Source organism: Orcinus orca, chromosome 9 (assembly GCF_937001465.1).
Source record: "Orcinus orca chromosome 9, mOrcOrc1.1, whole genome shotgun sequence".
Classification (NCBI taxonomy): Eukaryota; Metazoa; Chordata; class Mammalia; order Artiodactyla; family Delphinidae; genus Orcinus; species Orcinus orca.
The window spans coordinates 37,133,461-37,153,316 of record NC_064567.1 but is presented as its reverse complement, the minus strand read 5'-3'; the positions used below and the strand labels follow the sequence as shown (position 1 = coordinate 37,153,316).

The 19,856-nt window shown below is 40.1% G+C and overlaps 1 protein-coding gene across 3 annotated transcripts in view; it reads right to left on the bottom strand.

Moving 5' to 3' along the window:
* Positions 1–19,856, bottom strand: part of DOCK4 (dedicator of cytokinesis 4) — a 491,577-nt gene that overhangs the window by 104,616 nt on the left and 367,105 nt on the right. For all 3 annotated transcript variants that reach the window (XM_033428263.2, XM_033428264.2, XM_004269886.3), the window contains exons 23-25: positions 18,736–18,928; positions 4,446–4,573; positions 2,012–2,146 (exon numbers count right to left, since the gene is read on the bottom strand). In XM_033428263.2, coding sequence (XP_033284154.1) covers positions 2,012–2,146; positions 4,446–4,573; positions 18,736–18,928 — 456 coding nt within the window. The remainder of the gene's footprint in view (positions 1–2,011; positions 2,147–4,445; positions 4,574–18,735; positions 18,929–19,856) is intronic.

The following is a 19,856-nucleotide window of genomic DNA, read 5'->3' as shown; positions in this document are numbered from 1 at the left end:
CACAAAAGGTTATATACTGTATGATTCTATTTGTACAACATTTTTTTTTTTTTAAAGAAGATGTTGGGGGTAGGAGTTTTATTAATTAATTAATTTATTTTTGCTGTGTTGGGTCTTCGTTTCTGTGCGAGGGCTTTCTCTAGTTGTGGCAAACGGGGGCCACTCTTCATCGCGGTGCACGGGCCTCTCACTATCATGGCCTCTCTTGTTGCGGAGCACAGGCTCCAGACGCGCAGGCTCAGTAGTTGTGGCTCACGGGCCTAGTCGCTCTGCGGCATGCGGGATCCTCCCAGACCAGGGCTCGAACCCGTGTCCCCTGCATTAGCAGGCAGATTCTCAACCACTGTGCCACCAGGGAAGCCCACGTACAATATTTTTTTAATTAATTTTTTTAATCGAAGTAGAGTTGATTTACATTGTTGTGCCAATCTCTGCCGTACAGTGAAGTGACTCAAATACAACATTCTTAAAATGACAAAACTATAGAAATGGAGAATAGATTTTGTGGTTGTCAGGCTTAAGAAGGAGGTGAAGATGGGAGGGAAGTGAGTTTGGCTGTAAAAGGGCAAGATGGGGGATTCCTGGGGTGATGGAAATATTCTGCATCTTGATTAATGTCAATAGCCTAGTTGTGATACTGTTCTATAGTTCGATAAGAGGTTACCACTGGGGAGACTGGAGAAAAGGCACGTAGAATATCTATGTTATTTTTTGCAACTGCACGTGACTCTACAATTATTGCAAAATAAAAAGTTCAGAAAAACATGAAAAGACAGAACAAAAAAATTCAAAACAAAACCCCCCAAACTTTCAAACCCATAATGAACTCCAGTGGTTTTCAGGAAAAAACGACGTTTTGAGCATTTACTATGAACCAAATAATAGCTAAATACACAAAGCCAACCCTATGAGGTAGGCAGCATTTTACACATGAAATTCCATCAGACCATGAGAAATTAACTGCTTGCTCTTCTTTTCTTTTAATGAGGCAGTACAGCTATTACACATATTAGGAAGTTTTTTCATACTCTCTTTAACCTTAGTTTGTTAAAAGAAAGAATTTAACTTTACTTCCCAAACCCAGGGCTTGGCAGGAGGAATCAGGTAAATCTTAGCTCTGAAAGCAGAGAAAATAAAATTCAATGCAAGATGGCCATCCTTAAGCATTCAACTCTGGCAGGAGAGCCAGGGTGGACTTTTTATTTTTTTAAGTAAAAACAAAAATTATTTTCATCAGGGGCTAGGCAAACATTCTTAAGACAGGGGTTCTCTAATGCACAATTTGTAAAAATAATGGCAAAATGCTGACATTTTTGTAAATAATCTATATGTGAAAACTATAGCATCTACTGCCATTTTTGCAAATGGTATTTGGAAGAATGTTCTTAATCAGACCTAAAAAAAAAAAGTTTGATCAATTGAATGTGAGTTTTAAATGGAAATCAATTTATGTACCAATCCATCCATCTACGTATCTCTCTCTTGCGCTCTCCACACACACGTATAAATATATACACAAATGAACTATCACATAAATTATGTCTTAATATTTCTTATAAATCATGTTATATTAGATTCATAATAGTGGAGCTTGAAGACATCTTAGAAGTTACCAAGTCAAACTTTCTCAATTCATAGCTGAGGAAACTGAGCCCCCCTCACCCTACCCCAAATTAAGATTCTTACTAGTCATAGTGAAAAATTCAGAATCAGAACTCAGGACCCCCAGCTGCTATTGCTCTATTTCACTATTCTCACTTCCCCAAGCAATTTGATAGATGAAAAAAAAGAATGAAAAGTTATCAAGAAGACTGGGGATTTAGAACCAGGTTAACTTAAATTGGGCAAAGTGAAAATAAACTGTGCCAATTTGGCCTTTCTGTAATTAAAAATATCTTATATTAAAAATATCTTATATGCTGTTTATAAACAGCAACTCAGCCTCAAAGCAACTGAGGCTTTAACAAGCACAACTATGCTGTTTGGTGTGCCATTTGCTTTACGGCCTTACCGTGACATCCTGGAACTGGAGACGCATGGTGGAGCCGGATGGCTGTGGTCGACTGGTGATCTCCAATATGGTCCTCAGCAGGATGTCCAGCAGGCTGGCCACTATCACATCTATTTCCTCCAGCACAGATTTTTCCTTAAGAAAAAAAATAATGTGTTCAGGAAATTGTGGCTTAAAGTATATATTAACCTCTCTTTACTGGAAAAGGGGAAAAAGCACATTTCCAAATATAGAATCAAAGAGTCAGAGAACTCGAGAGCTTGACAGACCTGGACCTCTCCTAACTCACCTAAGTGAATGACCTTTGTTTATAGATAACAAAGGGCACGGAGATGTTAACAGCTTATCCAAGAGCATGCAACTCCACTGTGCAGTGGGTACCTGAGATACAAGATACACCTGAGTGATGTTCTGGAAAGCACCCCAGACTAATTCAGAACACCAGCTATGTCACTAACATGGTGTGTGTCCCTGTGCAAGTCAGTTTGCCTTTCTGGGCCTGATTCTTCACTAAACGTCCCTCTTGGTTTTAAGAGTCCATAATTTTTTGATTTCAGTTTGTGCTTACATTTACTCTTCTCATTACTGGAGTTGCACAGGTCATTTTCCAAAACTCTATTTTAAGTGCAAATGACTATTTCTATAAAAATGATTTTTTAAAATCCCTACATGTAAAGGTTAGCAAACAGCATTCAGTCTGGGTGAATAGTTAGTTACAGACTGGACTTAATGTCATTGGTCATGGTGGGACTGCTTCCCCAAAGCAAAATTAGTACTATCTAAGCCCCCAGGACTTGAGTGAGAAATGCAAATTGCTCTGCACTGACTGTATGTAGTGGATTTGAGTTATTATACCTGCACCAGACGAAGCACTATGATTATAAATACTTTGTACCAAGGAGATTGCCTTTGCAAAGAAAACTTTTAGAAAGTATGAGTTTAAAAGAGCTTTTTGGCTAGGATTTTATGATAAACTTTCTTACACTTGTAAGAAAACTACTAAGGATTTTCCCCCAGAGCAGAGTTTCTGCTCTGAATTCCTTATCAGATAAGTACAAAAATTGACTGCAACTTTAACAATGGGAGAAAAAAAAAAAATCACCTCTACTATCACCTGATGTTTTCAGTTTTCTGCAGTGAACTTTTGAACTTACTTTTAACTCTCAGCAGTTAAGAGTTAGCAAAAACATTCTAACTAGGCCCAGCGTAGCTATGCTTTATTCAATTGGGTGTGTAAAAAGCAATGGTCCTTCCCATGCAGGTGTCTTATACCATACTTTTATTTATTTTTTTCAATTAATTTTTATTGGAGTATAGTTGCTTTACAATGTTGTGTTAGTTTCTACTGTATAGCAAAACGAATCAGTTATACATATATCCCCTGTTTTTTAGATTTCCTTCCCATTTAGTTCACCACAGTGTATTAAGTAGAGTTCCCTGTGCTATCGTACTACACTTTTAGACACAGAGCTTCTGGCCTTTTTCTCTCAAGGGCCAACTCTGTTCCCACAGCACTGGGGCCCTATCTCCACCACCTCCACTGGAAGTCCATGTTAGCTGACTGCTGAGCTCTTCAGAAGGTCATAAGTCAGAGGAACAAAAATGGGGAAACTGTAGCATAGCAGTAAAAGGGAGACAGAGAAATGAATCTTAGCACTCACTGCCAAACCCTGCTTTGTAAAGCTTGTTACAGATGAGGCTCCTTAGTGAACAGATGCAGATTGACAGAACTGAATAGGGCATACTTCATATGTTGACTTCACATCAGACCCCTGAGCCATGAACATGCATACTCCGAGTTGTCCCTGTTTATAAGCAAGCATGTGGTTTTTCTCTATTGACATTGCATTGTCCAGTGCAATTGTATTGCCTCCAGAGTCAGGAACACGACAGGAATTCCTAAAGCCATAACAATTGAATGATTACTGCCATAACAATTGAGTGATTACTGTCGGGTGAGTAACAGTTGTGGTGCAAGATACCCCCAGGCTCCTGAGGCTCTCCTTTGCTTTCTCTACCTCCAGGGGGCTGGGCCCAAGGCTCACGGCCAAGCTTGGACCATCATCATGCAATCTTTCACATAATGGGCCCAAACAGGCTGTCTTTGCAAGCAATAATTTATTCTCGCCACAGAGCATTCATCAAGATTAAAGACACATGTGGGAGGCTTTGAGATTTCTAATTTTTCTCATTGGGTATTCAGTTCTTTCTTGAAATACAAGTTTAGGAAACCCAGGTTATTTGGGGTTACAGCGATGCCACAAGGTTAAAAAAACATTCCTTTAGAAGAAAAGTAAAAAGTCCAAAGCAGCTGGAAATAAAAGTGAGAGTCTCAAAGGATGACTCTTTGGTGTGGTTTATCTGAAGACTTTTAAAATTTTATTTCCAGAAGCCATTTGATGGGAACTACATCTTTTAACCTGTATTTACTTACTGAGCTATTTTTCTTGATGAGACAAAATACATTGCTAAGGATCCGAGCGCACATGATCAGGTCCTTCTGTTCTTGCAAGTGCATGTGGAGGTGATGTAACACGACAGGTAAGAGAATATACCGGGAATCTGGAAGGAGAAGAAGCATTAGTGTCACAAGGAAGAGTCCCGTGCAAACCTCGTGCAAATCCTTATCTACTCTTTAATTTTAATTGCTAAATTATTAATACATGTAGTTAGAAAGGTACTAGCTCTACAAGGTTGATATTGAAAAACAGTAGTCTCTTCCCCAACCCATGATTCCTGCACTTGCGAGACCTTTGACTCTTTTATTGAAATAGGTGTTTTTTCGGGTTTTTTGTTTTTTCTTACTTCCCAATACCTAAACGGCACACTTCTCTTGCTATTTCCAAATTTTTCATTGAGACGGATCATCGACTGACTTCCTAATATGGTAGATGAGAATTTAGTTTTTTCACCCCCTTTTCTTCTCCCAGCCTCTCAAAAGAGCTGTTACAACTTCTGGCTAAATGAACACTTTGCGTTTGCTGTTATGGTGACTTCCAACCCTTTGTCCAAGATCAGATTTTTGTTGTATTTTTGTTTTTCTCTCTCTGAAAGCTTTCAGGAAATTATTCTTGGTAATTCAAACTTTCATGACTATATGGCTTGCCTTGACTCTTTAACTCTATAAACCCATGTCCTTCAGAGCTGGGAACTTGCCTTGAATTATTTCTAGGATTATTTCTTTCCCGCTATTTCTTCTGTCCTCTGTCTGGAACTCTGACTACATTCACGTCATGAATCTCTTCAGCTGTCTTCTACTTTTCTTGAATATTTTTTTCATCTTTTGTCTAAAATTCTGGGCAATTTCCTTACTTTACCTTCCAACCCCTCTATTCAATTTTCTTATTTACACTATCATATATTTAATCTCCAAGTGTCCTTCTCATTTCCAAGTCCAGTGTTGTGGCCATACAACCTGTGCAGTCACACAGATCCCTGTGCCCACAAAGGCCCCGCGCTTGTGTGGATGAAAAATTGTTTCTTGCCATCTGCCTCTACAAGGATGAAGCCACTAGCCACTGCAGTCGCTGACCCTCAACACACCCTGAAAGGAGTTCAGGGTGGAAATCAGGAATGAAGCACTCTGTGCTCTGGGAAAAACTGGCAGAACAGGCCTTCAGATAGTTAGATATTTTTCACAAGATTTTATGAGCCCAATTTCTTACATCTTCTCATATCTAGAAAAGCACTAAAATCATTAACAGAGACATGTGCTTAGCAGCCACCTCCTACCAAAACGTGTGCTTGACTGCACATATCCCCCTTCGCCCGCCAAAATCACATATATACTGACCTCCCCTGCTACCTTCAGAGCAGTTCCTCAGAGCTATCTGGGAGGCTGTCTCCTGGGCTATGGTCCTCATTTTGCTCCAAATAAAACTTAACTCACAGCTCTGGGGTTGTGCGTTTTTTTGTTTGTTTGTTTGTTTTTTTGTTTTTCAGTCGACACTTGGTGTAATGTTCTGCTGCAGCCATCATGAAATTCTTAATAACTTTCAAACAAGAGGTGTTGCATTTTCATTATGCAGCCATTCGTCTTTATTTCTCTGAATGATCTCTTTATAGCTTCCCATTCTTGTTTCATGGATACACTATCTTCTCTCTCTGGGGAAATCAGAGACAACTTTTTGATTTTTTTTCTCCCGTAATTATCTTTGTCTTTCAAGTTCTTTTTGTTTGTTTGTTTCTTCCTTTTGGCCTCTGCCTTTCACATTAGAGGTTTTTCTCCAGTATTTGGTGATCTTTTATTGTCCCTTCATCTTTTCAAGGGAGGTACTGAAATGCTAACTGGGAAAAAAAAAAAATACCTGTGTGCCTAGGTAAGCTTGTGGACTGATGAGGCTTCACCACAAGGAGGCGAGACATGCAGATGGGGGACCCCATCATCAGGGGACCCCCAAATTTCAGAATCTGAGATGTCTGCTCTTGGGCTGGTCAGTTTCTCCAGAGAGAAATCTGCTAATCTCCTCTCTGGGGAGCATGAACCCATCATTTTCTGGGTAATGTGGAATCAAGACGGTAAGTGGCTGGTGGGGAAGTGGCTGGTAGGGGTCCCTCTGTTTAATCTGCTTACAGTGTGGAGCCTCAACCCCCAAATTTAGCATTGTCTGATTCTTTTGAATCCAGGCATGTCTCATTGACTTACTCTAGAGAGTACACTTTCCATTTTTTGCTAAAATAGAGGAGGGATTGAGGTAGGGTGGATGGGATACTAAATATTCCTTCTAAAGATTTAAAAAATTTCTAGCACCCTTAATCTTCAGAGATACCTCATATTTTCAATTCCTGATCCTTTCTGATACCATCCTGAGTTTTCTGCAATTCTGTGCTATAAACTAGTTTGTTCCTTGGCTCTGCTCCAACTCCATAAACCTGTCTGTGTTTCAGCCTTCTCTTGTCTGCTGTCAGACTTTGTAAAACTGTTGATATCTCTTATGTGTTGCCATCTCCTCTCCCACTCTCCTGAACTTGTGAGATTCCATATTTTTTAAAAATTCCTTTACTGACCATAGATATGAAACCACAATTCAAAAGTTTAGCAAATCAATGCCAGCAATATATAAAATAAGTATTACTTCAGGACCAGATGAGGTTTATCTTAAAAGCAAGGTTTGTTTAACATCTAAAGCTCATATTCATATTCACTTTCATCAGGGAAGAAAGATACATAGAGTTGATTTCCTCTTACGCATGGTAGTTCATTCCTAAAAAGTCACTGGGAACAGTGAAATGGCGAAAAGGGAATCATTTCTCCTAGGAGAAATATATAGGTACTTGTGTATACCTCACAGAGATTACAATCTGAAATCCTAAAATCAACTCATCAAGGTAGATTCTATTTTCTTTATTTTACAAAAGAGAAAACGAGGTTCAGAAGTGTGAAGTGACCTGCCTGAGGGAGCCCCACTAACAGGGATAAGCGTTGGGAATTAAACTGGCCCCAGAGCTGGAGCTTCCTGCCCTCTGCTGCCTCTGCCCTCTGCTCATCCCCACGTGAGTGGAAACGGAAGCAGAGCATCGCCTTGCTCGACCTCAGCTGGGAATGTGTGCATCCCGGAACTCAAAGTGCTCACTACTCTGTGCATGCCCGTGAATGAACATAAAAGTGCCACAGTACTGATTCGGGGTCTACAAATAAGTTTCAGTGAGTCAGTCTGTGAATAATAAACACATGTGTCAATCCTCCCTTAAATGGAAGTCTTATCTCGATCTCTAACTTGGCATTAGTATTTGAAATAGTAAGGTAACAGTAATCGAAAAATTGACTTATGCAGTATATATTTCAATCTTTTGAAAAAGTAACAGTGAATACGCTTATTGTCCTGAAGGTTTATTTTTCAACATGATGTCATGAGCACAAAATTAGTGCCTACCGGGGGCCAATAATGGGCATATTATTTACGAGATGTGTACTTACAAATGCCCCAGCCCCTGTCCTGCTCTGCTTGATTTTCTAAAAGATGTCATCTGTGCAACAACTCAAATGGATTAATTTTGGTTTATAAAAAACCATGTGTCTTATAAAGAGTCTGCAATAAATTATAATTCCACTTCACTCATTCAGGAAAAGTGGATAATCTAAATAACTCTACACCTATTAAAGAAACTGAACTTGCTGTTAAGAGCCTACAAGGAGAATTCTAGACTCAGGTGGCTTCTGTGAATTCTATGAAGCAGTTATTGGAAGAAAGAGTATCAAGTCTGCACAAATCCTCCCAGAAAACAGAATAAACTAACTCATTTTATGAGGCCAGCACTATCTATGCCGAAATTAGCCAAAGACATTACAAGACAAAACTACAGATTTGACATTTCTCATCAACACAGATGCAAAAATCCTTATAAAATTTTAACATAACACACACACACACACACACACACACACACACACACACACAATGATTAAACAGGATTTATCCTGGAAATGCAAATTGATTTAACATTTGAAAGTCAATCAATCAATGTAATTTACCATATTAGCAGTAGATGTAGGAAAAATGCAAAATTCAGCATCCATTAATGATAAAAGCTGTCAGGAAGATAAGAATAGAAGGTAATTTTCTCAAATTGATAAAGGGCATTAATGAAATGCCTGCCATTAGCTAACATAATAATAGTAGAAGATTGGATGAATGCTTTCTCCTTAAGATCAAAAATAAGACAAGGATGGCCAATTTCACCCACTCAGTTTAACCATGCACTGGATTCCGAGACAATAAAATAAGGTATATCCATAGGTGAAAAAGTATATGACCCTGTATCCTAATGAAAATCGTAAGAAATGCAAACAAAGTGTTCACGATTCGGAAAGGGCCTTCAGCAGCGTTTGCCTGACTTCTCTTACTGTCTTCTTTATTTCTTTTAGGAGTGAGGTTAGAAGTCTCATATTTCTTCTAACACCTGCCACCAGGCTACCAGCACAAGGAGGTATGGCCTTAGGTTCACCATCAAAACAAACCACATAAGGCACAGGCACACTTCACTTTAAGAAAACGAACACGGAGTATTAAAACCCAAACTTGTAAAATAATTCATTGCAGGCTTCCTTTCAACAGGAAGCGTGACCGGGGAACTTAAATACTTATTTACAAATCAATTACTTGAGAAAAAGAACCAAGAAAAGGAAACTGAAAGCTTAAATGACAGGAGTCACTGTCTAGTGATGCTTAATTAGAAAGGAAGATAAAGCTTATCTGATATGTTCTTGCAGCCAGTGGGATTTGATGTCTAAAAATTCAATTTGCAGCCAACTGTTAAGAAAATCTCTACTGCCAAAAAAGTAAGTAAGGTAGACAAATAATTCATGTGTGGTATGTAGATTTGCTGCTTCTCCATTAGTAGGGCAGTATCAGCCAATGCACAGGATAGAATGGATGGGTAAATGCCAAACAAGCTGACTGGTTAAAATGCTAACGCTTACCTTTAAAAGAAAATACCTGGATTCATCAAGAAGGCTCAAAGGAAAAAGAAGGGAATTCCCTGGTGGAGCAGTGGTTAAGAATCCGCCTGCCAATGCAGGGGACACGGGTTTGAGCCCTGGTCTGGGAAGATCCCACATGCCATGGAGTGCCTAAGCCCGTGTGCCACAACTACTGAGCCTGTGCTCTACAGCCCGCGAGCCACAACTACTGAGCCCATGTTCCTAGAGCCCGTGCTCCACAACAAGAGAAGCCACCGCAATGAGAAGCCAGCACACTACATTGAAGAGTAGCCCTGGCTCGCTGCAACTAGAGAAAGCCCGAGTGCAGCAACGAAGACCCAATACAGCCCCCCAAAATTAATTAATTAATTAAAAAAAGAAAAAAGGAAACCCATAGTTGAACAAACACTAACTTCCTAAACATTTAACAACAGTATCCGTTATACAGCTCTTATCCTTGAAAGGGTCAAAACATTCATATTATGTATCTCATATAAAGCTCACTGTATTGTGTCTCACTTTCTGTTTTGCCTGTACACACTTGAGTGGATAAAGCCAGCTCCTGATAGCAATTTCCAGTGGGCGTGGGGCTAGGAAGGAGGAGAAGCAGCTAAAAAATGCTGATGAATTTCCTCCTTGTGGTTGATTTCGAGGAAAGTCGTCATCTTTGCCTCCTCTATCAACAAAGCTTTAGACAACAATCCCTGTAGCCATCTGTCCCCACGGGAGTGAGGTCTGTGAGTCCTGTGGTGGCATGCAGGGTTGCTGGCCACTCTCCACAAACTGTCCCAGCGTGGGCTGGACATCAGCAAGGACACCTAAGCAGCTGCTCTGTGGCAGCCTCAGGACGGGGAGATGGTAAACCAGGTGGGCAAGAGGTCCAGCTGGGGCACAGCTTTGCATGTAGCAGAGCTGCTGGCTGCAGGGAAGCACCAGCCGCACAGGAAGCCCTGAAATCAGAGCTGGGTTAGGTCTTTGTCATCAAAGCCACCAGGAATTGAACTGCCAATGTTACAGCAACAGAACCTGCAAACAAGCCCTTCAGACATTAGAGGACAGACAACATTCAGAATGGAAAGGATCACAGATGACTTAGGGGCTACATGCCATGCAGACAAAGTCAGGATCACAGAAGAAAACAAAATACAGGGCTAAGGATGATCTCTCTGTGTTGTTCTTACCCAGTGGATTCAATCCCCTCCCACACCCCGCACCTAAAGCAAAATCCTAAGGAATGCAAAGTATCCATCAGTGGGAAAGTGCCTTTATCTGTGTTCGCCTGTCTTCTCTTAGTGATTTCTTGATCTCTTTTGGGAGTGAGGTTAGAAGTCTCGTATTTCTTTTAATGCCTGCCACAGGGCTACCAGCACAAGGAGGCCTGGCCTTAGGTGTACTTTTTACTTTTGTCAACTGTGCTCTGCTCCTGGTCTGGGACTCCAGCACTGAACACTGTTCTGTTGTCATGTTCATGCTCAACCTTAGCTCAAAAGTTGCTTTTGTAATAAAACTTTCCTTCTTTAATGCACATCATTTATTCAATAGCTATTGCTGCTCCATCCTGATCCCTAGCCATGACCCAGTACCTAGTATTCACGAAACGTTTACCAAGCAACTATTATGTACCAGGCACTGTTACAGAAGCTAAGATAAAACTGTCATCAAGATAAATATAGCCCCTGCTCTCTGAGGCTTTCCTTCTGGGATGAGGGTAGGAGACGGACATTAAACAACTAAATCACCAATTCTTTAGTTATTACAGATGTGTTAGGTTATCCAAGAAGTAAAAAGCCAAAGAATGAGAGTAATAATGGGGTGGGTGAGACAGATAGAAGATTTCTGGAGAAATGAGAGTTCAACTGAGCCCTGAAGGGTGCATGGGGGTCAACTAGGTTCAGAAAGGAAGAGGAGAAAGTGGGTTCCAAGCAGAGTGAAGAAATATGGAGATGGGACCAGGCAGGTGGGCCGGGCCAGATCACAAGGCCTGGAGTGTGCCCCCAAAACAGAATAAAACAACTGGGATGTGAATAAAGGAACTGGGTGGGAGTGACATCATCTGGTATGAGTTTCTGAAAGGGAACTATGGCTACACAGATGGACAGGAGAAAGGAGATATGGGGAAAAAGTATAGAAACCACTGAGGCAGGTCAGAGCAGGTGGCAGTCTGTATGGAGAGGTGGGAGCTGGGGAGGGGAGAAATGGCTGGCCATGCGAGACGCCGTGGAGGCCCAAGAGCAGTGGTGGTGGTAGGTGGAGACGAAGGGCAAAGGGAGAAGAGGGCTTCAGGAACGACTCTGAGGTCTCTAGGTGGAGAGCGTTGCCACATAGACTGTATTGTAATTTGCTACATTACTTGTAACCTAATACCTGGAATGGAGTCTGCTCACAATAAACATTTGTTGAATGAATGAATGAGCTACACCATGAGTTCTACTGGATCTGACAGGCAACTGAAATGGACCTGACATTTCTGTGTTCGTGTTTTAACCCAGCTTAAATGGGAAATAAGTAGGTTGCACATCACATTATCACAGTCCAGTTTGCAGCAACTCCATGGGCTGGCACTCGCCCTGGGCACCCAGGAGAAAGCAGCTATTCCTAACACCATACTTCAACGCAAACCAAGGCAGCTGCTTGTGGCATTGGAAACAAGACACACATCCCGGCTCTACTCCCCCACCCCCCGGAAATCTGTGCATATGTGATTGAGTGACAGATAAGAAATGAAAAGATAGGGGTCCCCCCTTTCTCCAGAAACGTGCTTGCTCATTCAATCAGTATTGAAGAGATCAGAAACAAGGTCAGAGAACAAAGTTGAAATTGGATGGTGAGTAGCCCAAAATATGTACATTTACCTTTATTTTCAAACGCCACAGATAAAACTTAGGGTTGGCTACGATTTTGGCGATGCATATTTTTCACCTTAAGTTCTATGTTCAGAGTGGCACATTACCTAAAACTCCTAATTTTATCGTTTTCTCTTCTAGGGAAAGATGTGGAAATTCTTTTCCAAACAAGCCCCTTTCTAAGTACTTCTTTAAGAACCTGCACTTTAACATGGTTTTAACTAATATATACACCTTAAAAATTTTATGTGTGCCAATCTTTAATAAAAGCCAAGAATAGAGACTGAACAACTATGAAAATTATGAAACTCTCAGCAAGTGCTTTCAGAGCTCCCTGATGGTGGAGGCCACCTAGAAAGGCCTTCGCTCCTAAGTTTTTCCACTTTGAGCAAGGGGACCTGGGGGAAAACACAGATAAGGGCAGCGAGCAGGGAGTGGATGAAGGAATTGAGACTAGAGGGGGCAAAACACTAAGGATATTTTAACAAAGGCTTTCTTGAGGTCTCAGGGGATTTTAAAAAAAAAAACCAAAAAAACCTATTTTTATATTGGCTAACCAACATGAAATCTACATTAAAAAAACGAAGGTCTTTACACTTCTTCCAGCGGTCCTGCATTATCATTCTACTTCTAGGGAACAAGTGCAGCCCTTATTCATGCAACTCTGCTCATCTCTATAAGGCGCATCTACTACAGTGCAAGCTCTGGCTAATAGAAAAGCTTTAAGCAAATGGCATTTTCAAAAGTGAAAGAAATTTAATCACTTGCAGTGCCAGAGAAGTCAATACTCAATTATGCTTTAACTATAGTTCTAAGAAATAAAAGCTACCAGGCACCCGTCAACTGTAGTAATACTTCCCTCTTAAAGTTGTCAAATTAATAGATAAACCATCACACATCCTTCCTTTATATTATGGCCTAAAATGGGAGGTGGAATGGGGAGGTGGAGGCATTCATTCCCAGAATAAACTGTAAAAATAGTCTAATAGTCCACCTTCCTCCCTCTCGCCTTTACTTTCATTGCAGCCTTGTATCAAATCCACAAAAGAGCTAACAGGGACCGAGGAGTTTCTGGTGAAAAGGGAAAAAAATGACTTTTGGATGCTTTCTTAAGAAATCCCTACCCTAAGAAATCTGATTCTTTATTTTGTAGGAAAAGAAAGTACCACTGTCATGTTTCTCGTCATTACACACTCAGTGCACTTATGCTCACCTCTATTATCTGCGCTGAGGTTTTCCTGATAAACTGCTCAATTATCCCAAAGCAGAAATGTATATGACTTTTTCTTAGCAAGCAAATAGCTCAGCGATGACTACAGACCTCTGCTGAACAATTCAAGTGACAAGCAATGGAGCCCAGTGCAAATCTGATGCAAAACCACGGTCCCCCAGAGCCTGACCTTGCTGTCTGAGAAGACTCAGCACCTGCCCTCTCACCCCCATTGCTCAAACCATCCCTCTGCTCCCGCTCTCCACACTTCCCTGCCCCAACCTCTATACTTCAAATCTACTCTTTTTGCCATTGCTAAAGCTGTCTTCTCTAACATCATTGAGACCTTTTCCTGGCCTTCAAAAAACAGGAAGAATAGAATTGTGGGGAAAAAGGGAAAAGTCAGTTGTTCAACTTTTATACCTTAAGTACGTCTGACTGGACCCCACATGATTTAGACATCAAATAACAACCTGCTTAAATTCCAAATCTGAGCTAAGTCTTTCAGGTCTGGCCAGATGCCCTAGACTCTCACCTTGAGGGTGCAGCTCAAAGGCGTTGACTCAGTCCTGCCTGGCTGTGGAATGCCTCCAGCCCTGAGGCTGCCCCTTGGCCCTTAACTCAAGATGGCTTGAACCTTCCTATCGCTTTTTTCATTCCCTTTTGTGGTGCTGACCTTGTATTCTGTATGTATTAATTTCTAATCTAAGCTCAACTAGAGGTATTCTGCAACCATGCTGCTTCCTTTGTGTGTCTCCTCCACTTTTTTTCTCCTTGGGATTTGTAATGGTTACTTTTATATGTCAATTTGACTGTGCCATGAGAGCCCAGATATTTGGTTAAACATTATCTTGGGTGTGTCTGTGTGAGTGTTTCTGGATGAGAATAACATGTGATTTGGTAGACAAAGTAAAGCAGATTGTCCTCCCCAATGTGGGTGGGCCTCATCTAATCCGCTGAAGCCCTGCATACAAGAAAAGGTGGAGTAAGGGAGGGTTTACTCTCTCTGCCTGTCATTCAGCTAAGAAGTCCATCCTCTCCTGCTTTCAGATTTAGACTGGAATTTATACAATCACCTCTCCTGGTTTTCAGGCCTTGGGACTCAGACTGGAACGACACCATCTGCTTTCTTGAGTCTCCAGCTTGCCAACTGCAGACCTTGGCACTTCTCAGCCTCCATAAGCACATGGGGCAATGCCTTATAATAAATCTCCTTACACACACATACACACACGCACACAGACATACACTATTGGGTCTGCTTCTCTGCAGAACCCTAATATAGGATTCTAGTACTAAGCCAACTTTCAGAACTTTCTCTCTTTCCTAGGGGCTTGTAACATCTACAGTTTTGTTCTCCAAAATGTTTTGAAATTTATTAAAGTGTGGGCCAATTGTGCTCCACATTCCTTTCTAGCTAATATGAACCCCCAGAAAATGAGGTCACTTTCTCAGATTCTTCTCACTTCTCTATCACTAACCAGTTCATCTTTGCTAATCAGAATTCAGCTCAGAGTAGCAATTATCTTTGCCATACACCATGTCCTGAGAAATGGAACTGTCATTATGGCAGTCAAGAATTAAGTACTTTGTCTTCAGCTGAATACATAGCCAGTTGATACCCTGTAACATACTTATCCCTACTTTATTTTGCCCTGTTCAGATTTATAATTTTAATCAGAAAAGTGTCATTTGTAACTTCCATCTGGCCAAGATGTGTGTACTTACATGAATGCAGCACTTCGTGTTCCATTTATTTTACTTTTAATAAGTAAATAAAATTCATAGACTTCTGAGTGTTTTTGACCTTCTACGCCATCACACTGCTTCTGAACTGTTTGTTTTACCCATATGTAGTAGGCAGAATAAACGGTTGACCCCAAAGATATCTACATCTTAATTCTCAGAACCTGTGAATATGTTATGTGAAAAGAATACATTAGATGAAAGAGATTTTGAAGAAATGATTAAATTAAGTATGTAGAGATAGGGAGATTATCCAGGTGGGCACCATGTAAACATAGGGGTCCTTACAAGTGAAAGCAGCTAGACAGAGTCAGAGGGAGATGTGAAGACGCTACACTGCTGGCTTTAAAGATGAAGGAGGGGGCCACAAACCAAGGAATGCAGGTGGCCTCTAGAAGCTGTAAAAGGCAAGAAAACGAATTGTCCTCTAGACGCTATACAAAGGAACGTCACTCTGTTGACACCCTGATTTTAGCCCAGTGAGAAGCATTTTGGACTTCTGCCCTACAGACATGTAACATAAGAAACTTGAGTTACATTAATCCACTAAGTTTGTGGTAGTTGTTGTAGCATCAATAGGAAACTAAGAGGCCAAAACTATATGTAAAACACGAGTCTGATTTCACCATATTTTGGTGATGCTACTCTTTTTTTTGGTTATGCTTCCTAGGTAATATTTACCCATTCTCTGTCATTTGGTTATAGGTATTTTGGGGGAAATAAGACAAAACTGGGGCAACCAAATTCCAAACTCCCTTTATAAAAACTCCTTTCCTTGTTTTAAGAAGTGTGTGTACTTTTTTTTTTTTTTTAAGTAGAGGTCAAACGTATTAGACTTAATCCCTTTACCTGCTGTTCTCTACCAGAGCCTCTCTTACTATGGTTCTCTGCACCCACACAATGCCCTTAGTTACAGTTTTATATTGTCCCTCTTCTTCTTCCAATTAGACAGAATCTGCTTATTTTTGTGAGATTTGCCATGGTCCTTGCAGGGTTCACACTCTCCTCTTAACCACCAGCCAAGACCTCCTACCTGGTTCTTTGACACGGTCTACGGAGCCAATGATTTGCACTGCACATCTTTGCCTCCAGTATCTCATCTTTCAACTGGACTACACAGATGTGCTCCATCTATCCCCCAAGTCCACAGTTTCTGACTTAGAATTTCAGAGTCACTAGAAGTACTTTCTAGGTTTGCTAACACTATTGCTGGGTCCCACGTGATTTAAATAGAAGGTAGTTTGAGCCTTGGAAGGCTCTCAGAAATGCCTGCTGTTTTTCTCCATGAAGACGGCCTCCTTCCAGATGCGCCCTGCCATTTATACATGACGACAGTCTATTTTCCTCAGTAGTGAGTCACTAAACAGCAAGCTAATTCTATCTTCCTGGGGCACTGACAGAAGTCGACCCTCTTACTAACATCTGCACATGCTTCTAAGTGTTCCATTGATCGGGAGCTGCTTTGCTTCCCAAAAGTTTATGCTTCTCCATAATTATCCTCCATGGTGACTGTCCCACATATCATGAGAGGTAGGTTCCCCCACCTCCCCCTCCTCCTCCACACCAGTGTCACCATCACTAAAGCCCAGCACTGGCTCTGAGTCTCTCCTCCAGATCACAAGCACAGACTCTCCAGGGTCCACGCATCCTTGGTCTCTTGAGTCCCTCTATCCTGGCCCCCTAAATAATCTCATCACCTCCCACAGAGAGCTGGTATCTTTTCTTCCGGCTTGTAGCAGCTACTTTTTGTTTCTCCTAAGTTCTGATTTCTCTACCACCTCCTGAGCATCAGTAATCAATAAGAAACTGAGCCCACAGACAGAACACATCTCGCAAGGGTAATTAATGAACACAATCCCCCCAAATAATTTCCGTATATTTGAAAACCGTTTTCAACATGTTTTCATGTTGCTCTTTTGGTGTCAGATTTTAACCTAACAAAGAATTATCTGGCCTGTGAGGGAGAAATATGGTAAAAATCATCTATTCTTCTGAGAGGGGAATGAACTCTTCTCAGTTTGGTAAAAAAAAATTGAAAGTCTAGTCAAATTGGGATGCCTGGTCTGGACCTTAACCCTTCCACTTCACACCACCTTTTCTTAACCCTGGAGGAAGCCCTAACCACTGAAGCAGAACCTCTAGGGCTCTCAGGGACAGAGTTTGAAAACTACCATGAGAAACATCTCTTTTCCAGGATGAGATGTATTTTTATGTGGAAAAATCAGAAGGTTGAACTTTCTCTCATGTTGATTCAAGCATTGTTAATTTCAGGAAAAAAATCAGAAACATACTAACAGTCTATCAACAGGAGAAAAAATAAATTAACCATTTTATACACACACACACACACACACACACACACACACACACTCAGTGGAATACTATACAAGAGTAAAAAAGAACTACAGCTATATCTAATAGCATGGATAAATATAAAAGTGTAATATTAGTCAAAAAGACGCACTCTACTTAATGACATTCAACATAATGTCATCATATAAAGACTAAAAGATGAAAATATTTTCAAGAGGTTAAAAAAATATGTTTTTATAGCTACAGAATAAAGGCATAGAAAATAGAAATGGAATCTCTGATAGTGGAAACTTCTATGAAGGAAGCGAATATATACAAGAGGGCCTGAATATTTCTATAATGACAAATCTCTTAAAAGACCTAGAGCAAATATCTGATATTGCTGAGATTTACTCATATTATGCTCTATTCTTGTTTGTATGTTTAAAATGTTTTACAATAAAATAATGTAAAAAAGGTTTATTAAATATATTTTAAACACCATTTCAAAAATACTGCACTATACACACATATCTGCATTCATGTGAAAACATAATTCACAGAAGAATTTCTAAAAGTTTTTGATTCAGTGATAATGACAGAAACTTCTTAAACTTTAAAATGAGACTGGTATTTTATTATTTTTTTCAGAAAGAAAACCAGAAGAAACAAGAGGCAATGGGATTTAATAATAGATATTATGACAAAATCAATCAATAAATAATAGATATTATGACAAAATCAAATTAGTCACTAGCTATTAGGATAAAATAAAAAATGACAATACACTGAAACTTTCACCCAGTTTCAGAACACAAATTGATGGAAAACTTTTAAGGACAAGAGAGACAAATAAACAAAGATCATAGCAGGTCCCTGTAAGCATCTCTGAAAGAAAAATGTTAAATTTTGTTGAATGTTAAAAAAAAAATCCAGAGCAAGGAAAAAAAGCATGCCCTATACTATAACTTGTTATGATTAGAATTAATAATTTAATCATTAGAGTTTTCATTCTTTCTAGAAATAAAGTTTGAAGAGCCATACTTTTGTATCTGACTATTTAATAAACTTATTCTACCATCCAAATAAACAATGCTTTTGAGAAAGTAGTTCTTAGTTTCTTTTTTTAATTGCTTCTGCTGACCTATAACGACAAAATGTAAATAATGGCTTTCTAGAGACACTGTTTCATCCAAGAGACCCAGCACCTTACCTGGGTTTGTATACAGCTGGCTTTCCACGGTTTTGCCGATGCACTGCAGTTTAACAGCTTGCAGGGCGTCATCCACGTGCACGATGGTCGGCAGACTGCCCAGGGTGTCCTGTACCAAGTTGGCCACTTCCCGGACATCAAAGAGCTTCAACAGCTCCGAGTACACAGCTGGGAAGGAGCTCAGAAACACAGCCTTAAAGAGATGAAATTTAAATCAATTCCCAGATACGACCTGAGAAATCAGCTATAAAATGTCAGTGAGTTTAAGATCGTGACAAGTATTTTTGAATGCTAGAAAAATGAATGTAAAATGTTTCTGGTACTGAAACTAAAAAGACTAAAAAGGTTAAAAGGCAAAATTTAGAAAAAAAAAAGTGTACCAAAATAGAGCAACTTTTCAAAATATGCAAAGGTACAACATAGTAAAAACTGGGAAATTCTGTAAAACTACTGACATTAGCAAGATGATGGACAATATGCCCAGAGAATCAGCAGAATGCAGCACGATCAAATGGAAAGAATGCTCAACTAAGACCTGGATTGTAATTATTTATGTTTCATTCTTTTTGGAGAAGCTTTCTGAAGTGCTCATTTAAATCTCATTTACTTTTAAGAAGCCAAACACATTAATTCTCTAAAGCACTCAATTTATGATTAAAGAAAAATACATAGGACATCAGAAGGCATCAGAAGACCTATATTATATGTAGGACTAGTTTGGCTTCTAATAAACTGTGCGACCTTGGACAAATCTTTTTAACCCCGTAGGTTTCAGTTTCATCACCTGCAAAACAACAAGATCATTAGAACAACTCCTTAGGTTTCTTCAAGATATACTGAAAACCCAGAACTGTCTGTATTCTTTATATAAGAAACCTGATAATTATATTTTAGGGGAAAAAAAAAGATGCTAACATAAAACCCTGAGGGGCATACTTTAAAAACTGGGCTAGGAGAGGACCTTCCAGATGGAAGAGGAGTAAGACAAGGAGATCACTTTCCTCCCCACAAGCACATGAAAAATATATTTACATGTGGAACAACTCCTAAAGAACACCTACTGAATGCTGGCAGAAGACCTCAGGCTTCCCAAAAGGCAAGAAACTCCCCACGAACCTGGC